The sequence below is a fragment of the Callospermophilus lateralis genome, chromosome 2 (genome assembly GCF_048772815.1).
Source record: "Callospermophilus lateralis isolate mCalLat2 chromosome 2, mCalLat2.hap1, whole genome shotgun sequence".
NCBI lineage: Eukaryota > Metazoa > Chordata > Mammalia > Rodentia > Sciuridae > Callospermophilus > Callospermophilus lateralis.
The window spans coordinates 102465803-102493336 of NC_135306.1; the positions used below are offsets into that span (position 1 = coordinate 102465803).

Consider the following 27534-nt stretch of genomic DNA (forward strand, 5'->3'; position numbering starts at 1 on the left):
AAGGTCTGTTGTTTTATCCACTTCCTAAGGTTCTCTGCAGCCACTCTCTACACCTCAATCCCAGATCCCCATGGCATGTTGAGTTTCTCCTCCCAATTACTAGTCTTCGTGGCAGTTTCATAATGCTAAGCTCTATTGAGAGCTTCTTTCCCTTTCTTTCCATTGCTTCTTAACCTCCTCCTCCCCCAACACCCCTCCACCAACACTAGTCCCACACACACTAGCCAACCTCCCAATGGATCTCTAAAGGAGAAACGCTAAGAATTATTGCTTTTTAATTACAAGTGCTATTGTAGCATCTACGAGGAAGAACATTTTAAGCTTAATTGAGACCAAATGTGAAGTTAAATTAAATGAATAACTAATTAACGTAATGCTCCTGCATTAGCCCCGTGTGAGTGCAGAGGCCCAGAGAGAAGGCAGGTACCAGGCCTCTAGTGAACAGCCAATGCCCAGAGCTGAGGAGGGCAGGCAGCCTGGCCCTAGATGGTGAGTGCCAAGGGGCAGATCTCAGCACTGTGGAACCCCCAGCTTTTGGAGCTTTCCCCAACTACCCAGCCACAGCCCAAGCCCTCATTTCCATGGCCATGCTCTGAGCCCCACAGTGTTTCTTGCTTCTCTCCAGTGCCAGACTTATCTGCTGAGAGGAGCTGATATGTCTTGTTCATTTCCCAGAGATCCTAGTGCTGGAGCCTCCCTTCAGATCGCCTTAAGAGTTGTTGGCTAAATAGGCAGATGCTCAACTGATTCAGTTGCTGCAAATAGTGAGAGGTGGGCAGTAAGGGACAAGCTTAGAAACGTGATAGGTGGGCTGCCATTTTCTTTCTTCACTCCTTTGTCCTGTGGGAGTTTAGCCTTAGTAGAGCAGCATGGCATCCATTTATGACAGACACCAGTGCTATGCAGCAGATTGGGGAAGAGGATGGATGAGAGCAGGGGTGATAAAATGCTGCAAGTATCAGCGGGAGGCTTGTGTCATTTATAAGCCTGTTCATATCCCTTATATTATCCCTGATGAGACAAGTTCCTTAAGGGCATGATCTCCTTTCCACACCACTCCTATGAGGTAGGGAATGTTATTACCATTTTCTAGAAGAGGAAATAGGTGTAAAGCTAGTTAACAGTGAAGGTAGGGAAGAGAAGACCTCCAGAAGAGCCACACCCTCTCCCCTGACCATCATCCCCAGCACAGAGGGCCAGTAAGGAAACCTCTGCACTCTCCCTTCCAGGAAGCAGGGCCGCAACACCTGCCCACGCTGGGCTCTACCACAGGATTGTATCACCATCTAGTGGCTCTTAGAAGTAACACAGCTTCTCCTTAAGCCTATCCCTCCTAGGTGTTAAAGTCAGATAAATCTTTCCGATCTTGTGAGAAGTAATCATAAATTCTGAACATAAAGCCATATATCATAGGTCCTGCACCTGTAGGCGCTGAAGACTTAGAGATCTCTGACTGACTCCTTCCAGAGCCAAAGTGTGTATCAAGCACATGAGACCCCCCCCCTAGGTGTTACCACTGTAGCAAACACAACTTATTTTAACCTGTGTATCCAGGGTACTGCACCAGCCCACCCAGTATCCCAGTAAATACAATGGCTGTATCTTCTATGAGGCTGGAGGCTTCCAGCATGTTCCGCAAGTCATCAATGTCATTAGCATGCCCTCCATGAATGCACACCAAATTGTGCTCCTGGGACCCTAGTTCAACAAACCCTGTGAACCCTGCTTGCTGCTGCTGGGCCAGGACCTATCAAGGATTAGCACAGCACAGCTAGCAAAGGAAATCTATATTAGTACTGATGGGTAGCTAAGGAAGTCAGTAGAAAATGCCAGGAGTCAACCTGGCATGTCACATCCAGGACCTCGTGTAGAAGCAGGCACATCAGAACACTGGATAGAAGGGGGCTGCTGACAGCTCCAAGCAACAGCACGTTAGCAGCTGCTCAAAAGAACCAGCAGCACCCTCATTTCTTGTCATCCTGGTACTTGTGCTAGTGGTGAGAATCCTTTTCAACTGTGCATTGTCTACTTCATTCCTATGATAGAGCTGGTGTATAGTACGCACTCAGTACCCACTGGCATTCATTCTCAAAGCGTGTACCACACATGCTAGGATTCTCAGTCGTGCCTCACCCCATCAGTTCCCATAACACTGACACTGATATCATTGTCCACTGAGGCATCATCAAGGGCTAAGGACCAGGGTGAGGCAAAGAGGCATTCAGCTGTCAGGATGGGCACACACACAAGCCCAAGAGTAAGTGCCCCCTTACTGAGGCAGCTCTCTTGCCCTACCATAGTCTTGGCCCTTGAAGAACAGCCATAAGCTTTAATCAAAATGGCCTAAGAAGTTATCAACAGGATCAAATGGGGGTAGAATAAGAGGACCCAACTTGGGGAAATACACAGAGAAGACTGATTTGTGGACAAAGAGACAAAGAGAGGTTGGGCACCTATGAAACAGGAGAGATGACTCCTACAGGAACTGGGTGATTACAGAAATGAGAATTGAACATGCGAAGAAGAGACACCTTTTCCAGGCCTTGGTCCTATAGTCTTTGCCTTCAGTCATGGAATCTGAATAAGCAGTAGTCTGCATGTCCTTCCCTCCTGCTCTGATCCCATCCCTTCTGCTTGCAGCTCTCAGAGCTCAGTCCTTGAGCCTTTTATGTCCTTGGCTTGGCAGTCCCTTCCCACAGAGAATTTTCTGTACCCTTAGCAGCTTCATGGGTTGGGCTAGGCTGGGCGGAGTCGCTGGTGTTGGATCAGGAGGCTTTGCCTCACCTGTCAGTAGAAATTTCCATTGTCTTGCCCATGTAGAGTGCTTTGAGGACCCAATAGGGACCCTCCACACTTCTTTTCCAATCGAGGCTTCATATTTCTTTATACCTATATGAAGAAAAGTGAAAATGGAAGAGAAAGTGAGATACAACTTAATAAGCTCCTGCCTTTCATCTCTGTTCCCTGGAATTAGGGCTCCCTTTTACCTCTAGAGCAGGGAATAATATGGAGAAAACCTCACAATGTTTATGCCACATTTGACAGCTTTACAGAGCAATATCACAGATCTCATCTTGCCTCAACCTCAGGTCATCCTTGCCTGTATTTAGAGATAAGCATCCCCATTTTTGCATAAGGATTCAGGAAATCTGAGGGAGTGCCCACAATCTTAGAGATCAGTGAGCAGAGAATACAGGACTGTGCAGGGATTCAACATTCCCAGCCCAGTGCTCTCTTCACTCCAGTAAATTATTACACACCCACACATGCCTTCCATGGAGAAGGACTAGCTTGGAAAGGCAGCAGTGCACAAAACAAACCCCTACAGATCTGGGTCCTTCTTAGGTTGTTCCAGAACTGGGTCCTCATTCTAAATGATACTACCTGTTTTGATATGGTTGAGAGGCAAGCTACTATATCTAAAGCTCAACTCCATTTCAGGCACACAGCAATGCTCACTAAATATTCCTTCTTTTCCCTTTCCCCTCCTCAAACCTGGCCTAAGGAATACAGGTGGAAGGAGCTAAATCAAGCTATCTAACTCCCTGCTCCCCTCCTCCAGAGCAGGACAAACCCTGTGAACGCTTCCTGCAAACTGTAGTTTGCTTTCTGCTCTCAGTTTTTCTCCTTGTGTGATGCCTTTCTAAAGCAGAAGTGTTTCCCAGAAATGTTTCCAGGATACTGTGTGGGTTACCATGACCCCAGGGGGCTCTTCCTCATATCCAACCCTGGTCCAGGCTCCAACCAGTTCCTCATGAGCAAGAGGCTCCTGCTCAGAAGGAGAGCCAAAAAGGCCACAGGGAAAGTGGTCCAACCACCAGCACCAGCAGACAGTGTCAGCCTCTGATCAGCCCCTGCCTCAGCCACTAACCTATTCCTGCCACCCTTACAACCACCACCACCGGACACCAGGCAGACAGCACACCAGGTTACCAACGGATGATTGATTCAAATTTTGTTTCAGAGCCTCTGATTGGTAGTTGCTTTTTTTCTGCACACCCTGGACAGAGGGACCAGATGACCTTTGTTTCTGAACTTCAGGAAGCACATGTGGATAGGCCTAAGTTCAGAGGGAAAATGATTTCCCATCTCTGCCCCCTCTGTCCTAGAGGATGCCCCTAATGCTGTCCCTCAGGGAAGAGGCTGCCATCCTCGGTAGCATCTCAGACCCCTTGGGAAACATTTTCCAAGCACCATGCTCTGTCCAGGTTATCTCTGGACCTGGCTCCCAAGAAAAAAGAGAAAGTCAGAAAAGATAAAATCACATTGGAAGGGAGAGGATTTTCATGCAGCCCATGTTCTAGTGGCACATTAATCGCAGACTTGAAAAAAATACTCACAAAAGTTGTGGGACTTGAGGAAAATACTATCGCGGATGGGTTAGGGCCAGACTAGAGCTACAGAGACATATGGGGACAACAGAGGACAGGTTAGTGGGTCTGGGGTGGGGCAGGGGTTCACACAGCACTTCATGGAGGGGCTGGCTCAGCGTTCTTGAGGTCTGGGCTGGTCTAGCCTCAGAATGGGTGTAGAATAACTGAGCACCAGGTGGGTTACCTAAAGAATGAGGTTGGAAGAAGTGGGGCTTCCACTGTTAGGAGGACTTACCCTCTGCCTTTGCTCAGGGATGACTTCCAAGCCAGGATCTCTTTGTACACCAACCGACAGAGCAACTGTGGGGAGTCCAAGGCACAGAGGGAAGGGAGGCACCGTGAGCATCAGTGCATAGCCCCCAGGATCAGTTGACCAATGCATTGGCAGCAGAGAAAGGAGTCACCCCCATTTGCAAAGTAGTTATGAGCAAAGAACTGCTGCTCTTGTTGCCCTAGAACCCCCAGTACAGGGTTCCAACCTGTGGAGACAAAAAAGAACCCTTCTGATACCCCTTGGTGTATCCCAACAATGCTTACCAAGCAGGCCAGGATGTCAGCAGAGATGAGCATGTAGAAGACATTGTTCCAGCCTGTGGGGGAAATGAGTCCAGCCAGCAGGGGCCCCAGAGCAGCACCTATCAAAGCATAGCCTCATGAGAAGTGGGCCTCACCTTCCCTGTCCACCTGAGGGTAATCCAACAAGCAGTCTGTCCAAGGCAGGGCTTGGTCCAGCTGCCAAAAGCCAAATTAACATCACAGACCTATGGAGCCCGTGCCATCGATGATGGCTGAGACAGTGGAGAGGGCCTTAGCATTGCCCTTCAGGCTCTTGTGAGTGCCCTGAGGAGAGAAGCAGAGTGGAAGGACTGAGCTAAGTAGCAGCACCAAGTAGGACCAGGACAGGGGGAGGCTCACTTGGGAGTGTAGTGACTAGGGCTTGGATGTTAAAGAAAGGGATCTGTGGTGGGTTCTCAAGGACTTTAAGGATCTTGTCCCTGTAGGACAGGAGATGGGAAAAGGGATATAGGAAAGTGGCCATGGAGAGAGAAGCCCTGACCAAGTCCCCAGAGTGGTCCTTGGTGCACTGGGTTGGGGGTGGCCTGCTTACCAGATCAGCAGAGACCGCTGTGGTGATAAGTGCATAAGGGCCATTGACCAGCATCCCGCAAATAATCAGCATCACTGGACAGCAGCAGAAATGGTGCAGTTAGAAGTGAGTCCCAAAGTAGATGACACCTCGAGGTCTTAGGCCTCCTAGCTCTTACCCTTCATACCCCCACACCAGCATCATGGGGCTCCCAAAGCAGGGACTTTTCTGTGGCCTAACAGAACTTGCACTGCCCACTCACCTATGGAGCTGACAATCCCATTCTGGCCAATGTAATTGTACAGGAACATCTGTGAAAGGAGGAGGGAGGCAGAGTCACATCCAGGTTCCCCTGGATGGGCTAGAACAGCCCTTTCCTGATCTGGAACACCAGATGTCACCTTATTCCTCTTCCCTCTCACACCCAGACTTCCCAGGTCTTTAAGCAACCCAGGGATGGAAGATCTAAAACATGACTTCTTTCCTAAAAAGCCTTCTCTCCTATCTAACCTCAATCTCTTTCCCTTTTCTTGGTCAAGAAGTTTCGTAGCTGGTCTCCTTCTTCTCTACCAAGGTCAAATAATCACTAATCCCTTTCCAAAATTCCCAGTCCTAGTCTCTTTCCCAGGGGCCTGATTCTTCTGACCCTCACTTCTCCTCCTCCCAGGTGTGCACAGGGAGTACACTCACATGTGCAAGAGACAGCTGTATGCATAAATGTAGAGATGGGCACACAGGTCAGAGGCCTGTGACATCTGCTCATAGGCACTTGGCCCTTGAGGTTATACGCACCATGGGGGCAGCCAAGATCAGCATGATGCAGCAAGTGGTGGCCCTGCCGTTGGTGTAGTCAGAGATGAGCCCTGCCATGATGCCACCTGGAACACACACCACTCACACACTGCCCTCCAACAGGAGGACGCCATCTCCTTGCCTGCTGCCCAGCTTCCCCCCATTGCCCTACTCAGCTTTGGCCTGCACCTGACATCAAGGACCAGAGCATCTCCCTCCACATCAAGGACCAGAGCATCTCCCTCCACATCCCTCCCTGGCACCCATTACTATGAGAAACCACACAAGCCATCTTTCTTAGGCCTATCCAGCCCTGCAGGAGCACTGAAGACCGTTCTTTAGAGCCACCTGCCCAGGCACAGTCCATTGGACCTACTTCTTCTTTCTTTACCCCTAAGGAGAATCAGGGAAGAGCAGGTCAGGGCCTCACCTATGATGCCACCAACATCAAAGAGCGTAGACAGGTCCCCAGCCTCCTTGGCACCAAAGTGAGCTTTAGAAAACACAAATACATGGTCAGGCACCCAGGGGTTCAGGGCAAGCATTCTGCGTGCTGCAGAATAATCCCTACAAGGCCCTGATCCAGCCCCATCTTCCAGCTGAGAGCCCATGGCACAGTGATTTGCCAGGGCTGCAGAGTGGCTTTGCAGCAGTTTGGGACATAGTCTTTCTGGTTTTCAAGTCCTGCACTGCCCTTCTCCCCTGGAGGATGACTTCAACCTCTTAGAATAGACCTTGTCTCACAAAGCTGGGATCTGGGTCCTTAGAACCCCACCCCAAGAGCCATCTTTCCCCCGGAGTGCAATCACTCTCACTGAGCCTCAGCCCAATCAGCCACTCGCCCTGTTCTACTCCTGACCTAACAGCAGGTTCCACTAAGTGCCCTTCCCAGCCACCTTAGGGCTCTACTAATGCAAAGAGTGAGAAGAAGACTTGCAGGGAAATGGGGAACTTGGGCCCAGGCCTTGGTTCTAGGCTTAGAAAAAGGAATGTCCAGAAGCTTGACTTGTAGCCCTCCCCCAATGTTGACTCATATTCTGAAGTCAGAGCCAAGGCCTTAAAACAAAGAGTCACAGTGTCCACAAAACTGCCCCAGAACTCTACCAGTATTACCAAGAGGGGCCCCTAATGTAGAGCTAAAGGGCAAGACGCAGCTTGAGATCTGGCCATGACCAATCCACAAGGACTCCTATTCAGAGCAAGCACAAATGTGGCAACATTTGTGGGCAACATCGTCCCTCCCCAGGGCTGAGGGAGTCGAGCAGCCTTGGGTGAGAGGTCCTGAGTGAGAGGTAGAGTTTTGAGGCTCCCAGGGTCTGGGAAGGTGAAGCATGCTAGATAGAGACCCCTGCTCAAGGAAAAGCAGAGGCCCAGGTCAAGGGGATATCAAACAGTCTTTTTCAATATCACAAGTGATCTCTCTTCATCTGTACATCCCTGAGCAGGGGAAGGGAAAAGTATCCCATGACGTGGGGCAGCTCCCCCAAAGCAGACCAGCAAAACTCAATACAAAGGCATAAAACCCATAGAAGAAGGGCCCTTGGGGCCAGGTTGTGGCTCACTGGTAGAGTGCTTGTCTGGCATGTGTGAGGCCCTGGGTTCAATTCTCAGCTCCGAATATAAATAAATAAACAAAATAAAGGCCCATCAAAACTAAAAAAAAGAAGAAGAAGAAGGGCCCTGTGGTTACTGCCAGGCAGCAGACTTCTTCTTTGGGCTGGGGAAGCACTCATGGTAGACCTTTCCAGCACCCAGCTCCACCCACCTGTGAGCCAAGCAGCCTGGAGTGGGGTGTTTTTCTTACTCTCAGGCTGAAGAAGACAAGGGAGGATGGTAGAACAGATCTTTGGAGTCAGGGTGAACTTAGCTGGACTCAGGGTCTAGGTATAATGTACAGAGCTTCCCACTTAAACAAAAAATTAAATAAATCTCCTCATGCCCTAGTTGAAGCTCAGCACACTGGAGTCTCACACAGTGCCGCAGTGGCTTCCTCCCCCACCAGAAGTAGCCTTGCTCTCCTTGGAGATCTCTTGCTCTTAGCCCTTCTGTCCCTTGGACTTACCCACATTGAAGATGTAAAGTGGCAGCCAGTAGAGGAAGGTGTAACTGACCAGCTTGGCGAAGAGCAGACAGAAAGAGAACTCGATCACACCCTGGGGAGCATAAAGAAGGTCACAATGGAACAGGGTCCAAGAGATCCTCCATCTGGTGGTGGCTCAGCACTACCCTGGGACTGTGTATCACCTTCCACAAAACAAACACCCACACCTAATCCCGAAGGAAGCAACACGCCTGCTGCTCCATGCTGTGTCAAGTCTCCCAGACCGCCCTCCCCAAGCCCACTACTTCCCCTCCACCTCTCTCATAAGGAAATTCTGGAAATCATTAGTCACCCCCCATCCCATCTTCTGATATCCAGTGGAAAAATCTAGAAAATCCCTCTCTCTCCCTTCATTCCACACACTTCTCACCGGGATTTTGAGTGCCCCCAGGAAGCTGATGGCCACAGGCTCAGCGCATGGCTCCTTGGAGCAGCTGGTCATGGTCTCCTGGCTGCTCTCCCTATTAGTGTAGGGACTGTTTTCAGGGTCCTCAGGGTTGTCCTGGTCCTTGTCTGACCCATCCTGTGCAGAAGAGAAGAGCCCTCACTGCAAGCTGGTCCATATACCCCCTTACCCAGCTAGAGCGTGGCCCGGGTGAACAGGAGGAGGTGTGCATTTCTTTCTTGGACAGGACTGACTCTGCCAGGCCCACTGGGTTTTTAGCCAGTTAGTCCAATGGCCTAATACTGGGTCGTGAAGTCAATGGCAGTGGGGGAGGGGCACAACTCCCTCCTCCAACTCCCAGATCTTCCTTGGTCCAGCCCAGGTCATGGGGAGGGAAGGCAGGGATAGAGCTGGGAGGGGTCACACTCACGTGGTGCTGTGGAGGGGCACAGTCCACATCTTCTGGGTCTGGAAAAAAAAAATCTTCTAAGACGCTTCCTACAGGCCAGCTTTCACTTTACAGCTGGTACAGGAAGCTGGCTATACCATCTCCTGTGTGGTCTCCCCTCCATGACGGAATGGGCACTGGGGTTCAGGAGGCCAGTTTTCTAGGCCTGGCTCTCCTAATTACCATGTCATTACTGCCTCTTGGACTACAAAGTGGCTATAAACCCAGTCTTGCCAACTCACAAGGCCTCACAAGATGTCAGAAAATGGGGAAAACACCAGGCACAGTGGTGCAAATTTGTAACCCCAGTGGCTCAGGAGGCTGAGGCAGGAGGATGGTGAGTTCAAAGCCAGACTCAGCAAAAGTGAGATGCTAAACAACTCAGTGAGACCCTGTCTCTAAATAAAATACAAAATAGGGCTGGGGATGGGGTTCAGTGGCCAATTGCCCCTGAGTTCAATCCCTTGTACCTCCCCTTCCCCTCTCAAAAAAAAGAAAAGAAACTGGGAAAGACAACAGTCAAATGTACCAAATGAAAGAGATTAGGTTTTGTGAGCATGGCCCTTCAACCACACCTGTCCTTTCCCATACCCCTCAGAGCCAACCAGTGTTGACTGGGCTGCTACAGGCCAAGCTCTTTTTGTGTGTGGTAGTGGGTATTGAACACAGGGGCACTTTAGCACCAAGCTACATCCTCAACCCTTTTTAATTATTTTGAGATAGGGTCTTGCTAAATTGCTGAGGATTTCAGTAAATTGCTGAGACTGACCTTGAACTTGTGATTCTCAGTCTCCCAAATTGCTGGGATTACAGGCATACACCACTATGCCCAGAAAAAGCAGACATTTTAACTACATTGTAACTTATTTAATCCTTCAGACATTCCAGGGAGTAGATATTATTATTATTTTGCAAATGAGAAAACTGAGTCTCAGCAACACACAGCTGATCCTCCAACTCCATGCCCAGCAATCTTTCCAGTGTATCAACTGCCTTCTCCCAGAAACAGAGAACTGGGAGGCTCACTAGTGGGGTTTGTGGGGTCCACTCACATTCAATGAGGAAGAGGAAGGTGATAATGCCCATGATAGCTGTGATGACACCAGGCACAATAAATGACAGACCCCACTCTTGGTTCACCCAGATGCCGGCAATCAGGGAGCCCAGGATGTTGCCCACAGACGTATGGGAATTCCAGATGCCCATGATGAACCCCCGCCTGCAGGGGAGGGAAGGAAAGGGGAGAAGTGTAGAGAAAGTAATGACCCTGGCCAAGATTGTAAGTCTGGCTGCCCACAGCATCTAGGAGGTGCCCAAGCTTCCTAGACTTGCAAAACCCCAGAGACACAGTCAGTGAGGACTGGGAGGGCCGGGCTGTCACCAAGCAGGCAACTGGTCTGGGCTCCACCCCTCTTTGCCAGCGCCCTGAGCAAGCACAGGTGAGAGCTCTCACCACACAGAGAGTGTGGAGCCCCCACTCTTTCTTCCCTTTTGCTGCACCATAATCCTACTCTAAAGCAGAGGTCCTCAACTGGGGGGCAATTGTGCTCCCCCCAGAACATCTGGTAACATCTAGAAATTTGAGGGTGTCATAATTCAGGGTTTGCTCCTGGTACCTAGTGGGAAGTTGTCAAGCATGCACTAAGCACTGTCTAATAAGCACCCAATGACCAAAATATCAGTAGCTCTGAGGGTGAGAAATCTTGCTCAAAGGCAACTTTTTCTTTTTCTTTCTTCTTTTTTTTCAAGATAGCAAAACCAGTTTTAAAGGCCTCTTTTTGTCTTCTTTCAAAATGGAAATTCATTCTTTTTGAGAAAAAGTATAACTAAGGTTGCCTTAACTATGGGTTAAATCCTCATGGATGACAAAAATAGTACTGCTCCCATGGAAACATTTGTGTCTCAGCCTGTGGACATCAACCAACCGGAGGAGGCACTCTCTACTCTTTCCTGAATTTACACCAGAGGGCCATGAGTGATCTTCTCAGTAGTCCCAGCCCTCAAGGTCCTTCCCACCCTCCTCCTTCGTCATACTCACTTCCCTTTCCCGAACCAGTTGCCGACACAAGCCACCACTGAGGGCCAGCCTGTGGTCTGGACAAGTCCATTACAGATCTGTAGGGAGAGAGGATGGAGGGTGAGAACAAGCCTGGGCCATGCTCCACAGCCGTGGGTGGAGGAAGTTCAATGTGACGCTGAGGGGCCCTCCACACCCTACACTACAAACCTTGCCCTTCCCTTACATGCCTGTCCACCCACACCCCAATGTCATGAGCTGATTTCTCCTCTAGCTCAAGACTGAGCAGAGACCAAGCCTCTCATGCCTTCTGAAGGGATCTCAGTGCTGTGTTCAGGGCAGATTTACTGAGCTAATAATTCATGGCTGTTGGGTGTACAGTGTGATGTAGGGAACTGAACTGGGAGCAGGGAGTCCAGGTCTCCATCTGTTGTGACCTGGGGACAGATGGGAAGGACAGTGGCCTCTGGGGTCCTTTTAGTGATTGGAACAAAGACCCAAGGACAAGATGGAGATTCGTACCTGGATGAGCACAAAGTACCAGAGTACATGGATATTCCAGAAATATCCCAGGCCAAAGAGGGAGGTGAAAAGGCCACTGAGCAGCATTCCAGCTGAAAGGTAATAACGGAGGGGGAGCCGCTCCCCAAAAATTCCGCTGGAGAAGAAGTAGTTAGATTTATAGTCAATATCCTTTATGTCCACTACCACTTCATTTCTCCCCTAACCCCAAGCCACTGAAAGTTTACACCAATGACCTCTGTGCTGTCACATGTCAAGGCTGACCTCAGCCCCCACTTCCTGGACTCCTGGCTTTTTTTCCCCCCCAATATGGGGAATTGAACCCAGTGTGCTCTATCACTGAGCTACATCCCCAGTCCTATTTTATTTTATTTTGAGATAAAATTAAAAAGGCTAACCTTGAATTTACAATCCTCTTGCCTCAGCCATCTCAAGTAGCTGGGATTACAGGCATGTGCCAAATACCCAGTCCACTCCTTCTGCTTTATTTGACACTGCTGGCCATACAGTGAAGGCACTGTTGCTCATCTCCTTCCCCTGTGGCTGGCCATTCCTTGTCAATGATTTCCCTGTGGGAGCAATCTCTTGCATCACTTTTATGTTTTAACTCTCACCTATATGCTCAATAGTCCCAGCTGTGTATATTCAGTCCTGATCTGGTCCTCAGAGTTATAGGATCATATCCAGACACCTTCTGGACATCTTTACTTGGATGTCCCCAAAACATTTGAAATTCTACACTTGAACTGAATTCCTCTTCCTCTTTTCACCACTCAGCTCCTTGGCCTGATCTGAGAGAAGTGCACCACCAACCCACCTGGCTGCTCAAGACAGACCAGGGAGCCACAGGAGGCTCTGCCTCTCCTCACTTCTCACCTCTCACATTCAGTCTCTGAGGTCCACCATTCTATCTTTTTAATGTTTGTAGTGCTAGAGATTGAACTCAGGGTCTTGCACATGCTGGCCATACAGTGAAGGCACAGTATATGCTCTGTCACTAAGCTGCATGTACAGCTGCTTTCTGCTTCTTAAATTATTCTGCAGTGTGCTGACTCTTCCATCTTCATTACCACAGTAGGAATTCACACTCAGAAGCTTGGTCTGTTGTCAAAGCTTTTTCTGGGCTGGGCACAGTGGCACATGCCTGTAATCCCAGTGGCTCAGGAGACTGAGCCAGGAGAATCATGAGTTCAAAGCCAGCCTCAGCAACTTAATGAGGTCCTAAGCAACTTAGTGAGATCCTGTCTCAAAATAAAAAATTAAAAATGCACTGAGGATGTGGTTCAGTGGTTAAGTATATACCCTGGGTTCAATCCCTTGTACCAAAAAAAAAAAAAAAAAAAAAAAGCAAAAGCCTCCCCTTGGTATTGATCTATCTTGCTCTCCCTCACTTCTCCCTCAGATTGATCTAGCTGAAACAAACCTGGGGTAAAAACCCTCAATCACTTTCTCTCCTTACAACCTGACACACAGGCCTTTGGCACATGACCTCATCCTTTAATTCCATCTTATGTTACTTCCTTGGAATCTCCTCTCTGGAAAACCTGTTTCCTCACTTGCCTTATTTTGCTCATGCTGTGCCTTCTGCCTAGATCCCCTTCTCTGCTACCAGGCCCATGACCTCTTTACCAGTTCAAGGCTCATATCCTCCAAGAAGCATTCCACAACCCCATCTTCTCCAATCCCTGCTTGAACTCTGTAAGTATTCTGAACTCCAGAGCACCTGATGGCCTTCTCTATCCTAGAGCCACCTTGCCATTTTGTAATTAGCAGATGATGCCTGGGTCGCCCCATTAGGCTGTGAGCTCTTTGAAGGCAGGACCCTGCCTTATTGATCTGTGATTCCTATCAGTGAGCTCCAAACTGGTTTTGCCAGATTCATGCTTGCTGGGCTAACCTTAGACACAGCACAGGATAGGAGCTTCCTGGGTATCTCTACACATCTAGGGCCATCTTTAGAGGGACCCTGCTTCACACCCACCAATGCTAAGTCAACTCAAAAGGGGCATCTTGAAAATTTTCCAGGAAAAAGGGCAGCTAACAGTGGGAGTCCACCAGGTAAAGGAGCAGTCTTGGTGGCCACAGTGAGGAAAGGAGGCTGATGGTTTATGCACAAGTCTTGGCCTCACTCCTACCTAGGGAGCAAACAGCTTTCACCCTTCAGCCTGCTGCCCCCAGGTTAGACAAGGGGAGGCTGCAGTTCTGAACCATTCCACTCTGGATGGGCACAGGCTCTGCCCCTCTTTACCTGATAAACATGCCGATGGCATAGGCCACAAGGAAGGCATTATCCACAGCCCCCAGTAATTCCTTGTAGTCATCTTTATCTGAAAGCAGACAGAAGAGACAGAAAGTTGACTGCTTAGCTTCCCCTGCCACTTGGAAGCCCTTTTTGGCTCTGGGTAGCCCCTTCTTGAGGAAGAGGGAACAGGAATGGAGAAGAGCAACATGTTTTTACCAAATGGACTCCAGCTGCACCATGAGGTATCATTTAAACTGTGGGTATCATTGATGGGTTTGATCAGCTCCGAGCAGTTCTGGTGCAGACGGCTCTGGGGAGGCAATGATATGCATAGGTCAGGGGTCATCTCATCATCCCAGACCCCACTCAGCCCAGAGAAGAGAAGGACCTCCTACCCCAACCACACCAGCACCACTGCCTTTCCCTGCTCCCCCAGATTCCTTGTTCCCTTCTGCCCACACCTTCCTTAACAGTGACTGAATATAGGGAAAGATGGCTATCTCAGACTGGTAAGCAGGACAAATAGAGCCCAGGATCCCTGCCTTCTCATCCCATCCATACCCCCAACACTGAACAAACTCAAAAGAAGCACATAGGGAAATATTCCTGAGGGGGGAAAAAAAAAGAGCTACTAACTTTGAGTATCTGCCAGGGGGAAGGAGTAGTCTCTGTGACCGGGAAAGGGAAAGAGGCAGGTAATGGCCTGAGGACAAGACCACTCCATTAAAGTGCACATCTGCTGGCCCCGGCATGTCCTGCATTCTCCATTACTACCCAGCCTCACCTTGACAATGCTGATTGGCTTCCTGGACATGTGATAACAGGTATAAATGAGGAAGGTGAGCAGCAGGGTGAAGCCACGGAACCTGCAGAAGAAGCCAGGCATCTGGGTCAGCAGGAAGCCAAACCCCAGCTGGGAGCTGCCTCCAGCCTGTGCCTGCTCTGGTAGCCCCAAGGCCTAAGCCCCACTTACTCTTTATCTCCAGGTTCCCTTTTAGACACAAATTCTCAGGGGCAGAGGCCAGGGGGAGGCTCAGAACAGCCAGGCAGAGGACAGATTGCTGGGAGCATTATCTCCCTGGTTTCTAATAGACTCCTGAGGTTTCTAATAGACTGGCCAGTCACCCACACCTTAAAGGGAAGCACCTCCCCTGCTCCTGTTGCTTTCCAGCCCCTTTGTTTCTCTGTGGCCTAATCTAGGCAAGGGCTTCTGGGTGTCTGTATGAGCCACAGGGATGGTGGCAGGGATGTGGGATGGTTTTGGTTTTGCTTTTATTGGGGATTGAACCCAAGGGCACTTAATCACTGAGCCACATTCCCAGTTCTTTTTTTGTATTTTATTTAAAGACAGGGTCTCACTGAGTTGCTCAGGGCCTCACTAAATTACTGAGGTTTGCTTTGAAATCATGATCTCTCAGCATCTGGAGCCACTGGGATTATAGGTGTGCTCCACCACACCCAGCTGGGATGGTTTTTAAATGTCAGAAACATAGGAGTGGGAGGGAACTGCAGAGGAAGGAGGGTCTGTCTTCAAAGTGAGGTCAATAGTCGCCTTGAGCTTGGAACACAGCAGACAGTCCAGGCCTCAGTTGGAGATGAGTCAGCTGGGGCAGCTGGTGACAGAACCCAAGTCTTCTCCTTCATAGTCTCAGGCTGGTCCATTCCACTGGACAGAAAGATTATTCTTTCCCTCTGTGGCACACACATCCCATGTGTCCTCTCCCACCCCCTGCCTTGCATCTCATCCACTGGCCTGGGATGGAAAGAACAGTCCCAGTCAGACACCAATCAAAATTTCCACTGCAGCCTAGGCCCTTTTCCTCTCCCAAGGGTCTGGGGAAGGAAGAGCCTGCAGTGCCTGCCTGAGTCACTGTCTGCTTTGACAGCAGGCCATCAGCTGAGCCAAGTCAGCAGCTGCTGAGAACCAGAAAGAAAGTGGAAAATAGACCTCAGAATGGGGGTTGGGATGCAGCTCAGTGGTACTGTGGATGCTTACAATGTACTTTAAAAAAAAAAATGGTCCCCCCAGCCTGAGAGAAATATCCAGGCATTAGGAAGACCCAGTTCTTTGGCTCATCAATTAAATATCTCATGAGAAGTGTGTAAGAGGGCTCTGGAAATCTTTGTATCCCTAAGTTCCATAAATCTAAGAGTAGATACTAGATGCTCACTCTGTCCTCTCTGGGAATCTACACCCAAACCCCAAACTCACTTCCCTCAAACATGTCATGAAGCAGTGCAGGCTCTCACTTGTGAAATAGAGTATTTCAGCAAAGCCCAAATTTGGGTTGGGCTATCAGTTCCCTTCTCACTTTACCCCTGGATTTGCACTTCTTAAGAGGGTCTCTGTCTCCATTCTGTCCATTTTAAGTTTTTCTGCTTAAGAGAATGAAGTTACACATGGCCTTCTCCATTACTTTGTATAAAATTTTTCAGTGTCTTTCCATTCCATCAAAAATGCAATTCCAACTATGTAGTCTGGATTTCACTGCCCAAAGACACCTGAATGGATCACAGGAGTCTTCTAGAGGCTTGAATTCTATTCCAAGTGCCTGTCTGGTGACTGACATTAGCAGTTTAGTGGCAGAAAAGTTTTCTGGTTCTACTGGTTGCCACACGGCACACAACTCCTAGTTCGGGGATTTCTAGAAGCTGAGGTCAATTTTCTGAGAGAATTTGGACAGGGTGTCTAGCTGACCTTCTACAAACAAGGAAGTAGGTGCAAGGAAACTTCACCTAGAGAACACCAATGCTGCCCTTGCCTGGGATGCTGCCTCATTCAGGGAAAAGTTGGAAAGACAGAGACACCTGTCACTCATTTATTGGGTAAACATTTTCTGCCTCTGCTTCACTCCTCAGTTGTACCAGAATATAGCATCAACCCCATCCATCTCACAAGACAAGTGAATACAATATCCTCCTATGCTCATCTCTAGGTCTCTGTCACGATCACAATAGTGACAGATCAGATCCTTTCTGGATCTGAAAGACCTCCAGGACCTCCCCACTGGGGCCCCTGAAAAGCCAGGCAATGGGGTCTTTGCCAGCTATGGAGCCTGATGTAGCCAGGAGGTCAGGCTACACTTCAGCAGGCACATCCAGCCCTCTCAGGAGCTGAGCACAAACAAAGAGGGCCCAAAAGGATAGCCTGGCTACCAGCAACCCTTCCGTTCCCACCCCCAATCCCCAATAATACCATACTGCTTCACTCCCACATGCCAGGAGCTGCCCACCAACAACCTCAGCCTACCCTCCTTGACTTTCTCCTAGCTATGGTCCCAGCTATACCTCCTCATCTGCTCCATGTCCCTTTCCTCCAGAATCCTTGTGCTTTCCAACTCCAGGTAGGATAACTGTGCCAGAGGACAGACATATTCATGTCCATTTCTAACATCCTGATTCTCTTGGCAGAAACAAGACTGCTTTTCTGCCGACCCATGTGCCTTCCACGTCCCAGGTGTCAGCCTAAGGATCTGGAAATAGCAGGAGGAATCATAAGAAGGATCTTTGCCCTGTTCGAACTCACATGTGAGTGCAGGATAGACAAAGTCAGTGTGACTGTGCTATAAAATAAAGAAGTCCTGCCCGACACTGGAGCATAGAGGAGGGACACCAGGCCCAACAGAATGGGAGCAGTGTCTTTCAGAAAGAGATTCCAGTGGTGAGGCTTCAGTTGTATCTTAAAAAAAAAAAAAAAAAAAGCAGGAAAATCATGGCTGGGCAGAAAGATATGCCAGGGAGAGGAAGCAGTTTGTGCAAAGGCACTGAGGCGTGAAATAACACTACCTGTTTAGGGAACTTTGAGTGGCTCCGGATATTTGTAAGGTGGGACTGAGCCAAATACAGACGAAGTGGCTGGAAGGAGGCAGAGCCAAGACCAAGCAGGGCCTTGGGTGCTAACCAATAGAGTTTGGGCTATTTCTTGAGGATAGAAAGCCACTGAGGGACACCTAGGTCAGGGTGCTCTGGACAGGAGCCAGGCGAAGGCCTAGGAACACCCAGGCTTCTATCCTGTTGATTTTGGGGGAAGCCCCAGCTAGCTTTCCTCAGTGCAGGGTCTGTTCCCTGTGCTTTTTCTACCTGCCAACTACCCCAGTGGACACAGCAACATCTTGGGCCCCCCTAGGTGTGTATTTCAAGGAGTTGATGTCTATAAGAGAAAACAGCAAGGACTTAGAAATCAGGCAAAAGCTGGATTCATTCCTTAAACCTTTTCACTCCTCTAAAAAGCAGTTTATCACCTTTCTCGCAGAGCTACTTAAAGGTTAGAGTTACTGACAGGTTTTATCACATTCCTAACACCCAGTAGGCATTTAAAAACAGAAGTTAGTATTGCTTCAGACTTAACAGATGAGGAAGAAGAGCTGGAGGACAGAGACAGGCCTTGCTGCTCTGTCACTGGTACCAAACTCTTCTAGACTGTGATTTCTAGAACCTGGATTCTAGCCCCTTCCCCCACCTCTAAAGGAGGCATACCTGGGTCCCCATGAACACAAATATCTGAAGCCAATAGTACCCTCACCTTGTCTGGGGTGGATGGAATGCCTATGGAGAGCCTGCAATGGTACAAAGAAGTGACTCTGACCTCCTGAGGCCTTCCCACTTTCCCTCAGGGACAGACAGGAGGATCAGCAGGGTCCACACTGGCATGCTGTGATTTTCCATCCCTCTCCTCCTTGAGAGACCTGCTTGACCTACACCCAAATTCCTAGAAAACCTGATCTCCAATGAGCAGAGTGGCACACACCTGTAATCCCTATGGCTTGGGAGGCTGAGGCAGGAGGCAGTTCAAAGCCAGCCTTAGCAATAGCAAAGTGCTAAGCAACTCAGTGAGACCCTGTCTCTAAATAAAATACAAAATAGGGTTGGGGATGTGCCTCAGTGGTCAAGTGCCCCTGAGCTCAATCCCCAATACACCCCACCCCCCAAAAAGAAAACTTGATCCCCAAAGTGAGCAGGAGAGTCATGATTCTTTGATCCAGGGGTCCTTAGCTATGCTGTGTGATGCTAAGCTTGGCACTGGATTCCTTTGGGACTTCCAGCCTGGACTCCAGATGGATGGAGGGGTTGAGCTCAACGTCACACCACACTGGCACAGTGCATGGCGGGGCAGGCCTTCTCCTAGTCTGATGCTCTTTCCATGCAAACTTGTCAGGGTGTTCTCAAGAAAAGGCTCAGGTATCATCATTCAAAGGGGCCTGAGGACATAGGTCAGATTAAGGGCTGGGTTAAACTGAGTCAAGCTTATGAACACACACTCAATTTGCAGGCCAGAGAGCTGACGCTCTCCTGCTGTGGGTGGGACCTGGGAGGTTTCACTTCTCTTCACAAGCCCTTCCCTTGAGAATCAAGGGGCCCCAGAAGGGGAGCAGGGTACAAGGTATGCACAACTGTGGTTAGAGGGATGGCAATCCCAGTGTAGGACCAGGCTGGCCAAGCAGGTCAAGGGCCAAGGGTGATGAGGTGCAAGGCTCGCAGATAGTTCCAGGTGGGGCTTGCTGCCTCATTACCCTCTAAATCTGTTGACAAGAGGTGGCACTTCTTAGAATCCCACCTCCCCCTACCAGATACTGGTTACTGAATAACCAAGTCAGATAGAGAGGAGGACTAGCTATCTCTTAATTGTTAGCTGACAATCCAACTTATTCTTTCAAAGGAGCATGATAATGGCTTTATTGACCATGTTAAGACTTTGCACTAAGAATGCATCTGGAACAGGAACTGGGCACAGAGCGTGACACAGTAGCAAGAGATAAAAAATAAACTGACTGACCCTGCAAAGGACCTATCACCACTAATACTAGAGCAAATATACAAATAGATAAAACAACCAGTAAGAACAAGTACAGCTGAGGGTCTCTGATTTTTGGAGAAGATAGAAACAGCCTCTTTTTCTGATGGCCACTCAATTATCCCCACCCTCTGCATCTACCTTTCTTGCTTTGCAACTATTTTTCTAACAGTCCTGTCCACCAGCAAAGCCAATGGGGACTATAACTCCCTCAGTGACTGATCCCCTCACCCTCTTCCTCAACCAGGACTTTCTGGATGGTGTCTGGGGCTGCCCTGGATACCACACAACAGGGTGCACTGGCTATATCTGCAAGTGACCTTGGCATTTGCCCTGAGGAAATGGAACTTGGTGGCCCTTTTGTGGGTGTGCCTGTTCTGGGGTCAGCAGGTCTAAAAAGGATAGAGGGCTGGGCACTATAAGAACCAAGCCAGGGTCAATGGTAACATTGCCACCACCCCTGCACCCTTACCAAGCCCTCCAGACACTAGGAGATATCCTAGTGGGAAAGGCCTGCTGGGAACAGATAGCACAGGGTCAGAGTCCAGAACCAGACTCCCAGCATACAAGATGGGACAAGGGCATGCCAGGTCTGGGAGGGCGTCTGTGGACCAATGGTACAAAGCTTTCTTAGGTCAGGGAAATCCTATGTGTCTTGTCCCCCTTTCTATAGGTGAGACTTGGGCACCTGCTCAGAGAGATGAAGGTGACCAAGGGCCAACCAGCCAGTCCCAGAGCCAGGGAATCCTCAAGATCCTTTCCAAAGAAGGAGCCACTAGTCATAGCTGTGGAAACCCAAAGCTTTCTAGATGAAATTAATGGATAAGATGAATATTTTTTTTTAGGAAAGAGGAAAATATAGGCTAGATGGCTTGCTTGAGGAGAAAGCTGAGTAGAGGAATCCTGTGTGCTCAGACAGAATGAAAAGGCACGGCTTCATTTCATTTTGACAATCTGGGTAACTGAGCAAGAATCCAAATTCGTGGGACTTGGCAGGGTGGCCAGCAGGTGTAAGTTCCATTTTCTTCTGAAGCAAGGCTGTGTGAACAGCACAGACTGGAGTGTGGTGATGAAGGCAGAGCTGTGGTCCCTCCCAGAGAGGTAAGATGAGGCCTTCCCTGTTAGGTCCTCTGGAGGCTTCACCTCCAGAGGATGAGAGGGATGATCATGGCAGAGACTAAAAGGAGAGCAGGAACACCACCCACTACATAGCCCTCATACACATTCCAACCTCACAACGACCAGATGGGGGAATCCTGGGCTTCAGGGGCACAAACCCTGGTGTCTGACCTTGATTTTGCTGGTCTTCTGGGACTGCCCAGCTTCAACCTCTGCACCCAACTGGTTTATTTCAACTGAAGAAATGAGGCCTTAGCCAAACATATAGACTATTCCAAACTCCTTGCTGCCTTTCCGATCAATCTCTGAAGCCTGAGTCAGACAGCTCCACCCAAGCCAGTGAGGTACACACCAGTTTGTGTTGTAAGGAGGGAAAGAGGAAACAACAGGGTAGAAGAGGAAACACAGAAAGCAGCTGCGAAGCAGACTGCACTCACAAGCAGTTGGGGGAAGGGACTGCAGGGTCACATGCTCAGTGGGGGAGGGGGTGCAGTGGATAATGGGTTGCTTCTCCAGGTCCTGCAGGATCCTTCATTCCTTCTCACAGCAGCCTCTGCTCATCATAGCTCATCTTAAGCAGCTCTTTCTGCTGCCTGTACCAAGCACCTCTTTGTAGGAATCAGGAAAGTAATTCAAGCAAAAGCTACATGGATAGCATCTGGGGTGGGGGTGGGGGTAAATCTAATCTAGGGCCATGGCAAAATAGGGAAAAGGACATCAGACTTAGGCCAAAAAAGGCTGAGTTTTCATATCTGGTTCTGCCACTTACTGTGACCTTGAGCAACTTGTTTAGCCTCTCTACTTCTCAGTTTGATCTTCTTTTGAAAAGGAGAATGAACGCCTGCCCAAGATTGTCATAAGGATCAAATGAAGTATAATGGATGTGGACGTATCTGGCATACACAGTATTTCTCTGGGTGTGCATTCCAACATTTTTCTCCTGTGTCTTCCAAGCAAACTCCACAGAGCAGAATCATTTGTCCTAGTTGCAGCTACAGTTTGGCCTTGTTCTTGTCTGGCCCTCGTGGGAAGATTAGGGTGTGGGAAAAATGGAAAATGTGGGAGTTCACAGCTCCTGCTCATCTTGCCTGTTCAATCTGCTCCCCCTCCACACCCATTCCTGCTCATCCAGCTCCTGTGTCAACCTGGTCCCTCCTCCCACTGGCTTCACATCCCGAGTTCCCCCTCATAGGTCCCAAGAAAAATGCCCAGCCCCATAAGCAACAATCACTGTCATTTCTCTGAAAAGATGCCCATGTTGCCAGCTGCCCCCAAACATGCCTATGCAGATGCTGGTGCAGAAGGAAGAGAACCAGCCAGTCCTGGGGCTAGGGAATCTTCTGGCATTCAGTAGCTCAGAAACACCGTGACAGAAGGTCTGACAGGAGGAGGAGGAACAGTAACATCTGCCAGGCAGAAGCTCCTCACAATCTAGGATCATGCTTAGATGGAGCTGCTTCTGAACACCAGATGCCACCTGCCTCCAGCCTCACCTCCAGGGGGTGCTTCCTGGACACACTATGCGCCTGCTGGCCGGAGCCATTTGTTACTAGTCCCTAAGTAATGGCTTCCAGATCCATCAGTCAAAGTTGACCTTCTCCCCTGAGAGGGAATGAATCCCTTCCATTACAGAAATCTTCCAGTACCCAACAAATATTAAGTATGCTAGGCACTGTGCTAAGTGTTTTAAATAGTTTCTTATTTAATTTCATCCAATCCTGTGATTTAGATACATTGTCATTTACCTTCCATAGTTAAGAAAATGGAGCTTTAGAGAGATTGATTTGTCTAAGGCCAAATGGCCATGTCACTACCCCACACTATCATCGGTGGGACAGTGGGAAGACTATAGGTTTTAGAGTCAGACTAATCCAGATCCAAACTTCAATTCAGTCATTTACCAGTCATTTTGTGATGCTGGGAAGGCTATATAACTTCTCTGTGCCTCATTTTACCCATATGTTCAATGAGAAAACTAATACCTTGCAGTTCTAAAAGAATTATAAATTAATAATGCCTGGCACATATTAGTAGGAAGAGTGAATAGAATAATCATTGATAACTAATGATTACTCATTGATAACTAGTGATTACTTAATATGAGCCTGGCACCAATATAAGTACATGTAGTATCCCATTTAAACTTCACAACAATTTTATGAAGTATACTGCTATATCCCCATTTTATAGATGAAGAGTCCAAGGCCCAGGGCCAATAACTCTCTAGCTTCTTATGTTCTTTTCTTCTGTTTTAACATTCTCCTTGGAGACATGTGAAAACATTAAGATTTTTTTTTATTGGTGCATTATATATTATTTTACATAATAGTGGAATTTGTTGTTATAGAGTTTGTTTCTAATTTTATTTCAGACTGTAAGTTCTTATCCTATTTGCCTCCATTCCAGCCTATATTTTGTTTAACACAGGTTAAAGATAAGGATTAACATCTAGCCATAGTAATACCATCTCTGAAAATGAAAAGCCACCATTTTTATCAGGTTTTCTATACTCCAAGCAAATTATACTATAATCTCTAATACCTTATGTATCAGACATATTCAAAAAGGCAGTTTTCTTCAAAATCAACTCAAATGACCTCTAAAAGACATGGCACATACAAAACATCTCATTTTGACACTCAATACACAAAGCAGTGCCTTCCAAAATTGTTGATTGTGTGTACACAACCTGTTCCAGCTTTACCCTTACTTCAGAGAAGATAGGATCGTGTCTTAATTGTCTCTGCAGGCCTCAGAGTGAAGTGCAATAATGCACCTGCAGCAGAACTACATCTCATTTGACGCTTGATAGGAATCCATGCTCATTAGGAAGCAAGAACACCCATCAAGCACCCTCTAATAGCCAATGGAGGTCAAACATGTTTGCACAGACTATCATATGTAACTTCAAAACCACCTGATTTTTACTGGTGAAGGAAACTGAGACTCCTCAGAGAGGTACATGGTGGTGAATTAGCCTTATTATGTTTTTAAACACTGGATAGATTTTTGCTGTTGTTATTTGTATGGGCTCCTTTTTGTTTTGAATACTACAAAAGCAAACAAATTTTCTTGTTGAATTATTTTTGTCATAATTCTCATGAGACTATTCATACTTGAAAAATATCAGTAATAAGTTAACTAGCAGTTTTTAAATGTCATCTACAAATAGTTTTTATTTTGTTCTGATGCCTCCTAAAGACTTTGCAATCAAATAGGCCATTTTTTTTCTTTTTAAGATTTTTTTAATAAGATGGACACAATTTATTTGTTTATTTATTTATTTATTTTTATGTGGTGCTCTGAGGATCAAACCCAGTGCCTCACATGTGCGAGGTGAGTGCTCTATTGCTGAGCTATAACCCCAGCCCCCCCCCCCCTTTTTTTTTTTTATCATTAACAACTATCTCTGACAAGCACTTACTCTTGGGTACAGAGTTCTGATGGCACCACTTGAGCAACTTTGAGAACACACTAATGAATTGAGTTAGGAGCTCCTGGACTCTTTAATCAAGAAATGGATGTTTTTGTGTTCAACTGTTTTCATGGTACTGGGGATTGGCTCAGGAGTGTTCTATGACCCAGCTATATCCCCAGGCCTTTTTAAATTTAATTTAATTTTGGTTCCAGGGATTGAACCCAAGGGTGCTTGACCACTGGGCCACATCTCCAGCTCTTTTATTTATGTTTTTAATTTGATACAGGGTCTTGCCAAGTTCCTTAGGGCTTTACTAAGTTACTAAGGCTGGCTTTGAACTTATGATCTTCCTGCTTCAGTCTCTTCAGCCAGCGGGGATTACAGGTAATCACCACCATGCCCAGCTGCCTTTTTTACTTTTTGAGACAGGGTCTTGCTAACTTGCCCAGGCTAGCATTGAACTTGTGATCCTATTGACCTTGCCTAAAACGGATGGGTTTATGAGATTGCTAACCCAAGATTGTGTGGAACAAAAAAATTAATCACATGGAACTAAAATTAATCAATACCAATGAGGGATGACTGTCATGTGTTTGAATATTTTTGTTATGTTCCATTTCCAGGATATAAGTGTAAGGAAGACCTTTGTCTTTTTTCTTAGCCGATCTGCAACCCATAACAATTTAGTAGACTTCACTTTTATAAATTGAAATGAAACATTAATGTCTTATCCTTCCTATCTAACTCCTAAGAATTCAGAAACTCTATTGGTTCTTCTTGTTTTTCATGGTAATATGACTATTTGCAAAGGTTCAATAAGAATCTGTTTCCTGTTCCTCTCTGACTTTTTAAAAACTGACACATAATTAGAAAAATTGGTTATGTAACTAAGTCTTTGGCTGGAATACTGTGTTTGACAAAGATGTTCTCTTATCAGATATAACCAGCCCCTTTTAAAGAACTAAGTTTTACTGTTTGGAGCCAATACTAATAAAACACTTCCAAGAAAAGTAGCTTGCTGAGTTCCCAACCTTATAGGCAAAAAGGAATGTCACTCAATTTGTAGCATCCAGGAAGCTTAAGAGATTTGGGGGACCTTGAAAAGAGAGGCATTTGCCAAAAGTTATATGAACAGCAAGCAAAACCTAGTGAAAACAGTTTCTTGGTATGGTTTATTAACCTCAGGACAATAAATAAGAAAAGACTTTAAAAGTCCAATCCAGGATTCCTCATGAAAACTTTTAGCAAAGCAAACTTAACAAGCTCTGTTAATGAATATTCTTGCTGTGTCTTAGTAAATAATGAGATCAAATCTAATGGGACCAGCTTTATTTTGTGATCAAGAATAATCTTTCTTGGAGATTATAATAATAATTATTATTATCAACATCAAAACAGGGGAGTCTGTGGAGGAAAACAAAACAGAACTATGCATTGTTTAGAGGATATACCTTCAATTTATCTGAATCCAGCTTTCACTTATCTGATACTAGCTTTACATTGACTTTGAGCTATTTTACAGTTTTTTGAAATGGTAGCAAACCAATAAGTCATGTAAAATATGTTTATAAACAATAATTCCAATAGTTTTCCATCCCAACCTGTGGAAAAAGCAGTGTGGCTTTAATATTCCCAAATTGTAAATGGGTATGTTCTTTGGATTCTGGTTTTTAAAATTGTGGTAAAAGGTACATAACATAAAATTTGCCATTTTAACCATTTTAAATGGCATTAAGTACATTCACATTATTGTACATCCATCACTCCTATTTTTTTTTCAATTTTCTTTGCAAATTGAAACTCCATATGCACTAGACACTAACTGTCCATTTTCCCTCCTGGGATTCTCTTTTGAACCAATTATAACATCTTCTGGCTTCTGCATTATAAATTTTTAAAAAAATATATTTTTTAAGATGTTGATGGACCTTTATTTTATTCATTTATTTATATGTGGTGCTAAGAATGGAACCCAGTGCCTCACATATGCTGGGCAAGTGCTCCACCACTGAGCCACAACCCCAAGTCCTAAAAGAAAATCTTTAACAAGTTAATTTTTATACTCTTATGAAAGTCATGATCTTATCTTTCTGAAAAAATATCATTTAATAGTCTCAAACTCAAAAAGGACCAGGTAAGTAATCTAAATGAATGAAGAAGGTTAGAAATGAAAAGTACTATCAACCAATTCAAAGTGCCTAGGTGACCAAGTGTCCTCATTGGGAATGAAAGACTATTTTAAAACCAGGACAAATTTGTTGCCTTGAAAGTACCTGACCTATCTGACGTGACCTTTAATTCCTATTAATTTAATTGGGAATTAAGGCCTGGCATTAATATGTCATATGTTTTTCAAGAGAAGCCTTGAATTTGGCTATTTTTGTTAAATTTTATAAGTTGTAAATGATGGCAACCACCAAAATATTAAAGAAAAAAAATACACTACTGTGCAAATCAAGCAAAATGCTCCAAATTGCTCTGATGAAGAATGTCTGAAACCTGTCCACCCACCACCAGGCCATCACATGGCCACTGTGATCAGGAGGACATGTACTCTGGGAGCTGGCTCACCTGTTTGGGGGCGACCACCCAGCTGGGAGCTGTTACAGATACAGTCCCAAGTCTCCCAGGGCCTGGAACTCCTCCAGATAAGCTGCCAGGACCACTGAGTTCTGGTTTCTGTGTTACTCTATGGCTAAAACAAACTGAAAGGGACCTAGAACAACCCCAATATATAGCCACCTTTTTGGTCCACCACCCGCGGCCTAGGTTCCTTAGTTAGCATGTCCAGATCCCCCAGGTGCTCAGGGCTACATGAGTGAGGCAGTGAGGCGGTCTGAGTATGTGCTCCTGTTTGAAAATGAGGATGGCAAAGGGGAAAGTGTGGGGGCTCTGCCAGGCAGCCCATTGTTCATCAGTGTCACTGAGAAGTAGGAGAATGCAGTTAGGCAGGGTCTGTGTATTATCAACCTTCCAGGTTGGTGTAGGTGAAAAAAGCCCGGGGCCAGATCTTGCCAGACCGCCCCTCCGGCCCCTCCGGGGAGTAGGGCCACTGCGGACCTAGTTTGGCCTCCGGAGCCTACTCCGGAGCTGGGGCAGCGCACCTCCCTCCCCTAGCTCACCAGCTGTCCCTGGAGAAGGAGCGGAGGAACCAGACACCCGGAGCCAGGGAAGACCGCATCTTGCCTGGCTGGTACCCGAAGCTGAGTCGACGCAGGAGGGCGCGGAGCCTGCGCGTG

The 27534-nt window shown here is 47.2% G+C and overlaps 1 protein-coding gene across 1 annotated transcript; it reads right to left on the reverse strand.

Annotated features, from left to right (window-relative positions):
- Positions 1 to 2174: 2174 nt before the first annotated feature.
- Positions 2175 to 27534, reverse strand: Slc37a2 (solute carrier family 37 member 2). Its single transcript, XM_076843598.1, has 18 exons — positions 27418 to 27534; positions 14752 to 14833; positions 14184 to 14277; positions 13974 to 14052; positions 11726 to 11861; positions 11225 to 11301; positions 10239 to 10405; positions 9169 to 9206; positions 8724 to 8876; positions 8315 to 8405; positions 6683 to 6745; positions 6253 to 6338; positions 5723 to 5771; positions 5482 to 5555; positions 5135 to 5213; positions 4911 to 5008; positions 4609 to 4673; positions 2175 to 2889 (listed from the first exon to the last, which is right to left on the reverse strand). Exons 1-18 carry the CDS (start codon positions 27474 to 27476, stop codon positions 2874 to 2876), a joined length of 1506 nt encoding a protein of 501 aa, XP_076699713.1. The 5' UTR covers positions 27477 to 27534; the 3' UTR covers positions 2175 to 2873.

What these genes read in the sequence shown, in the direction of transcription:
- Slc37a2 (XM_076843598.1), bottom strand. Translation starts at nt 27,476, where the DNA reads ATGCGGTCTTCCCTGGCTCCGGGTGTCTGGTTCCTCCGCTCCTTCTCC. An exon ending in TCCTTCTCCAGGGACAGCTG is followed by an intron (nt 14,834 to 27,417) that starts GTGAGCTAGGGG and finishes CTTCTTCTGCAG; the next exon opens with GTTCCGTGGCTTCACCCTGC. An exon ending in TGGGGGCACTCAAAATCCCG is followed by an intron (nt 8,406 to 8,723) that starts GTGAGAAGTGTG and finishes TATGCTCCCCAG; the next exon opens with GGTGTGATCGAGTTCTCTTT.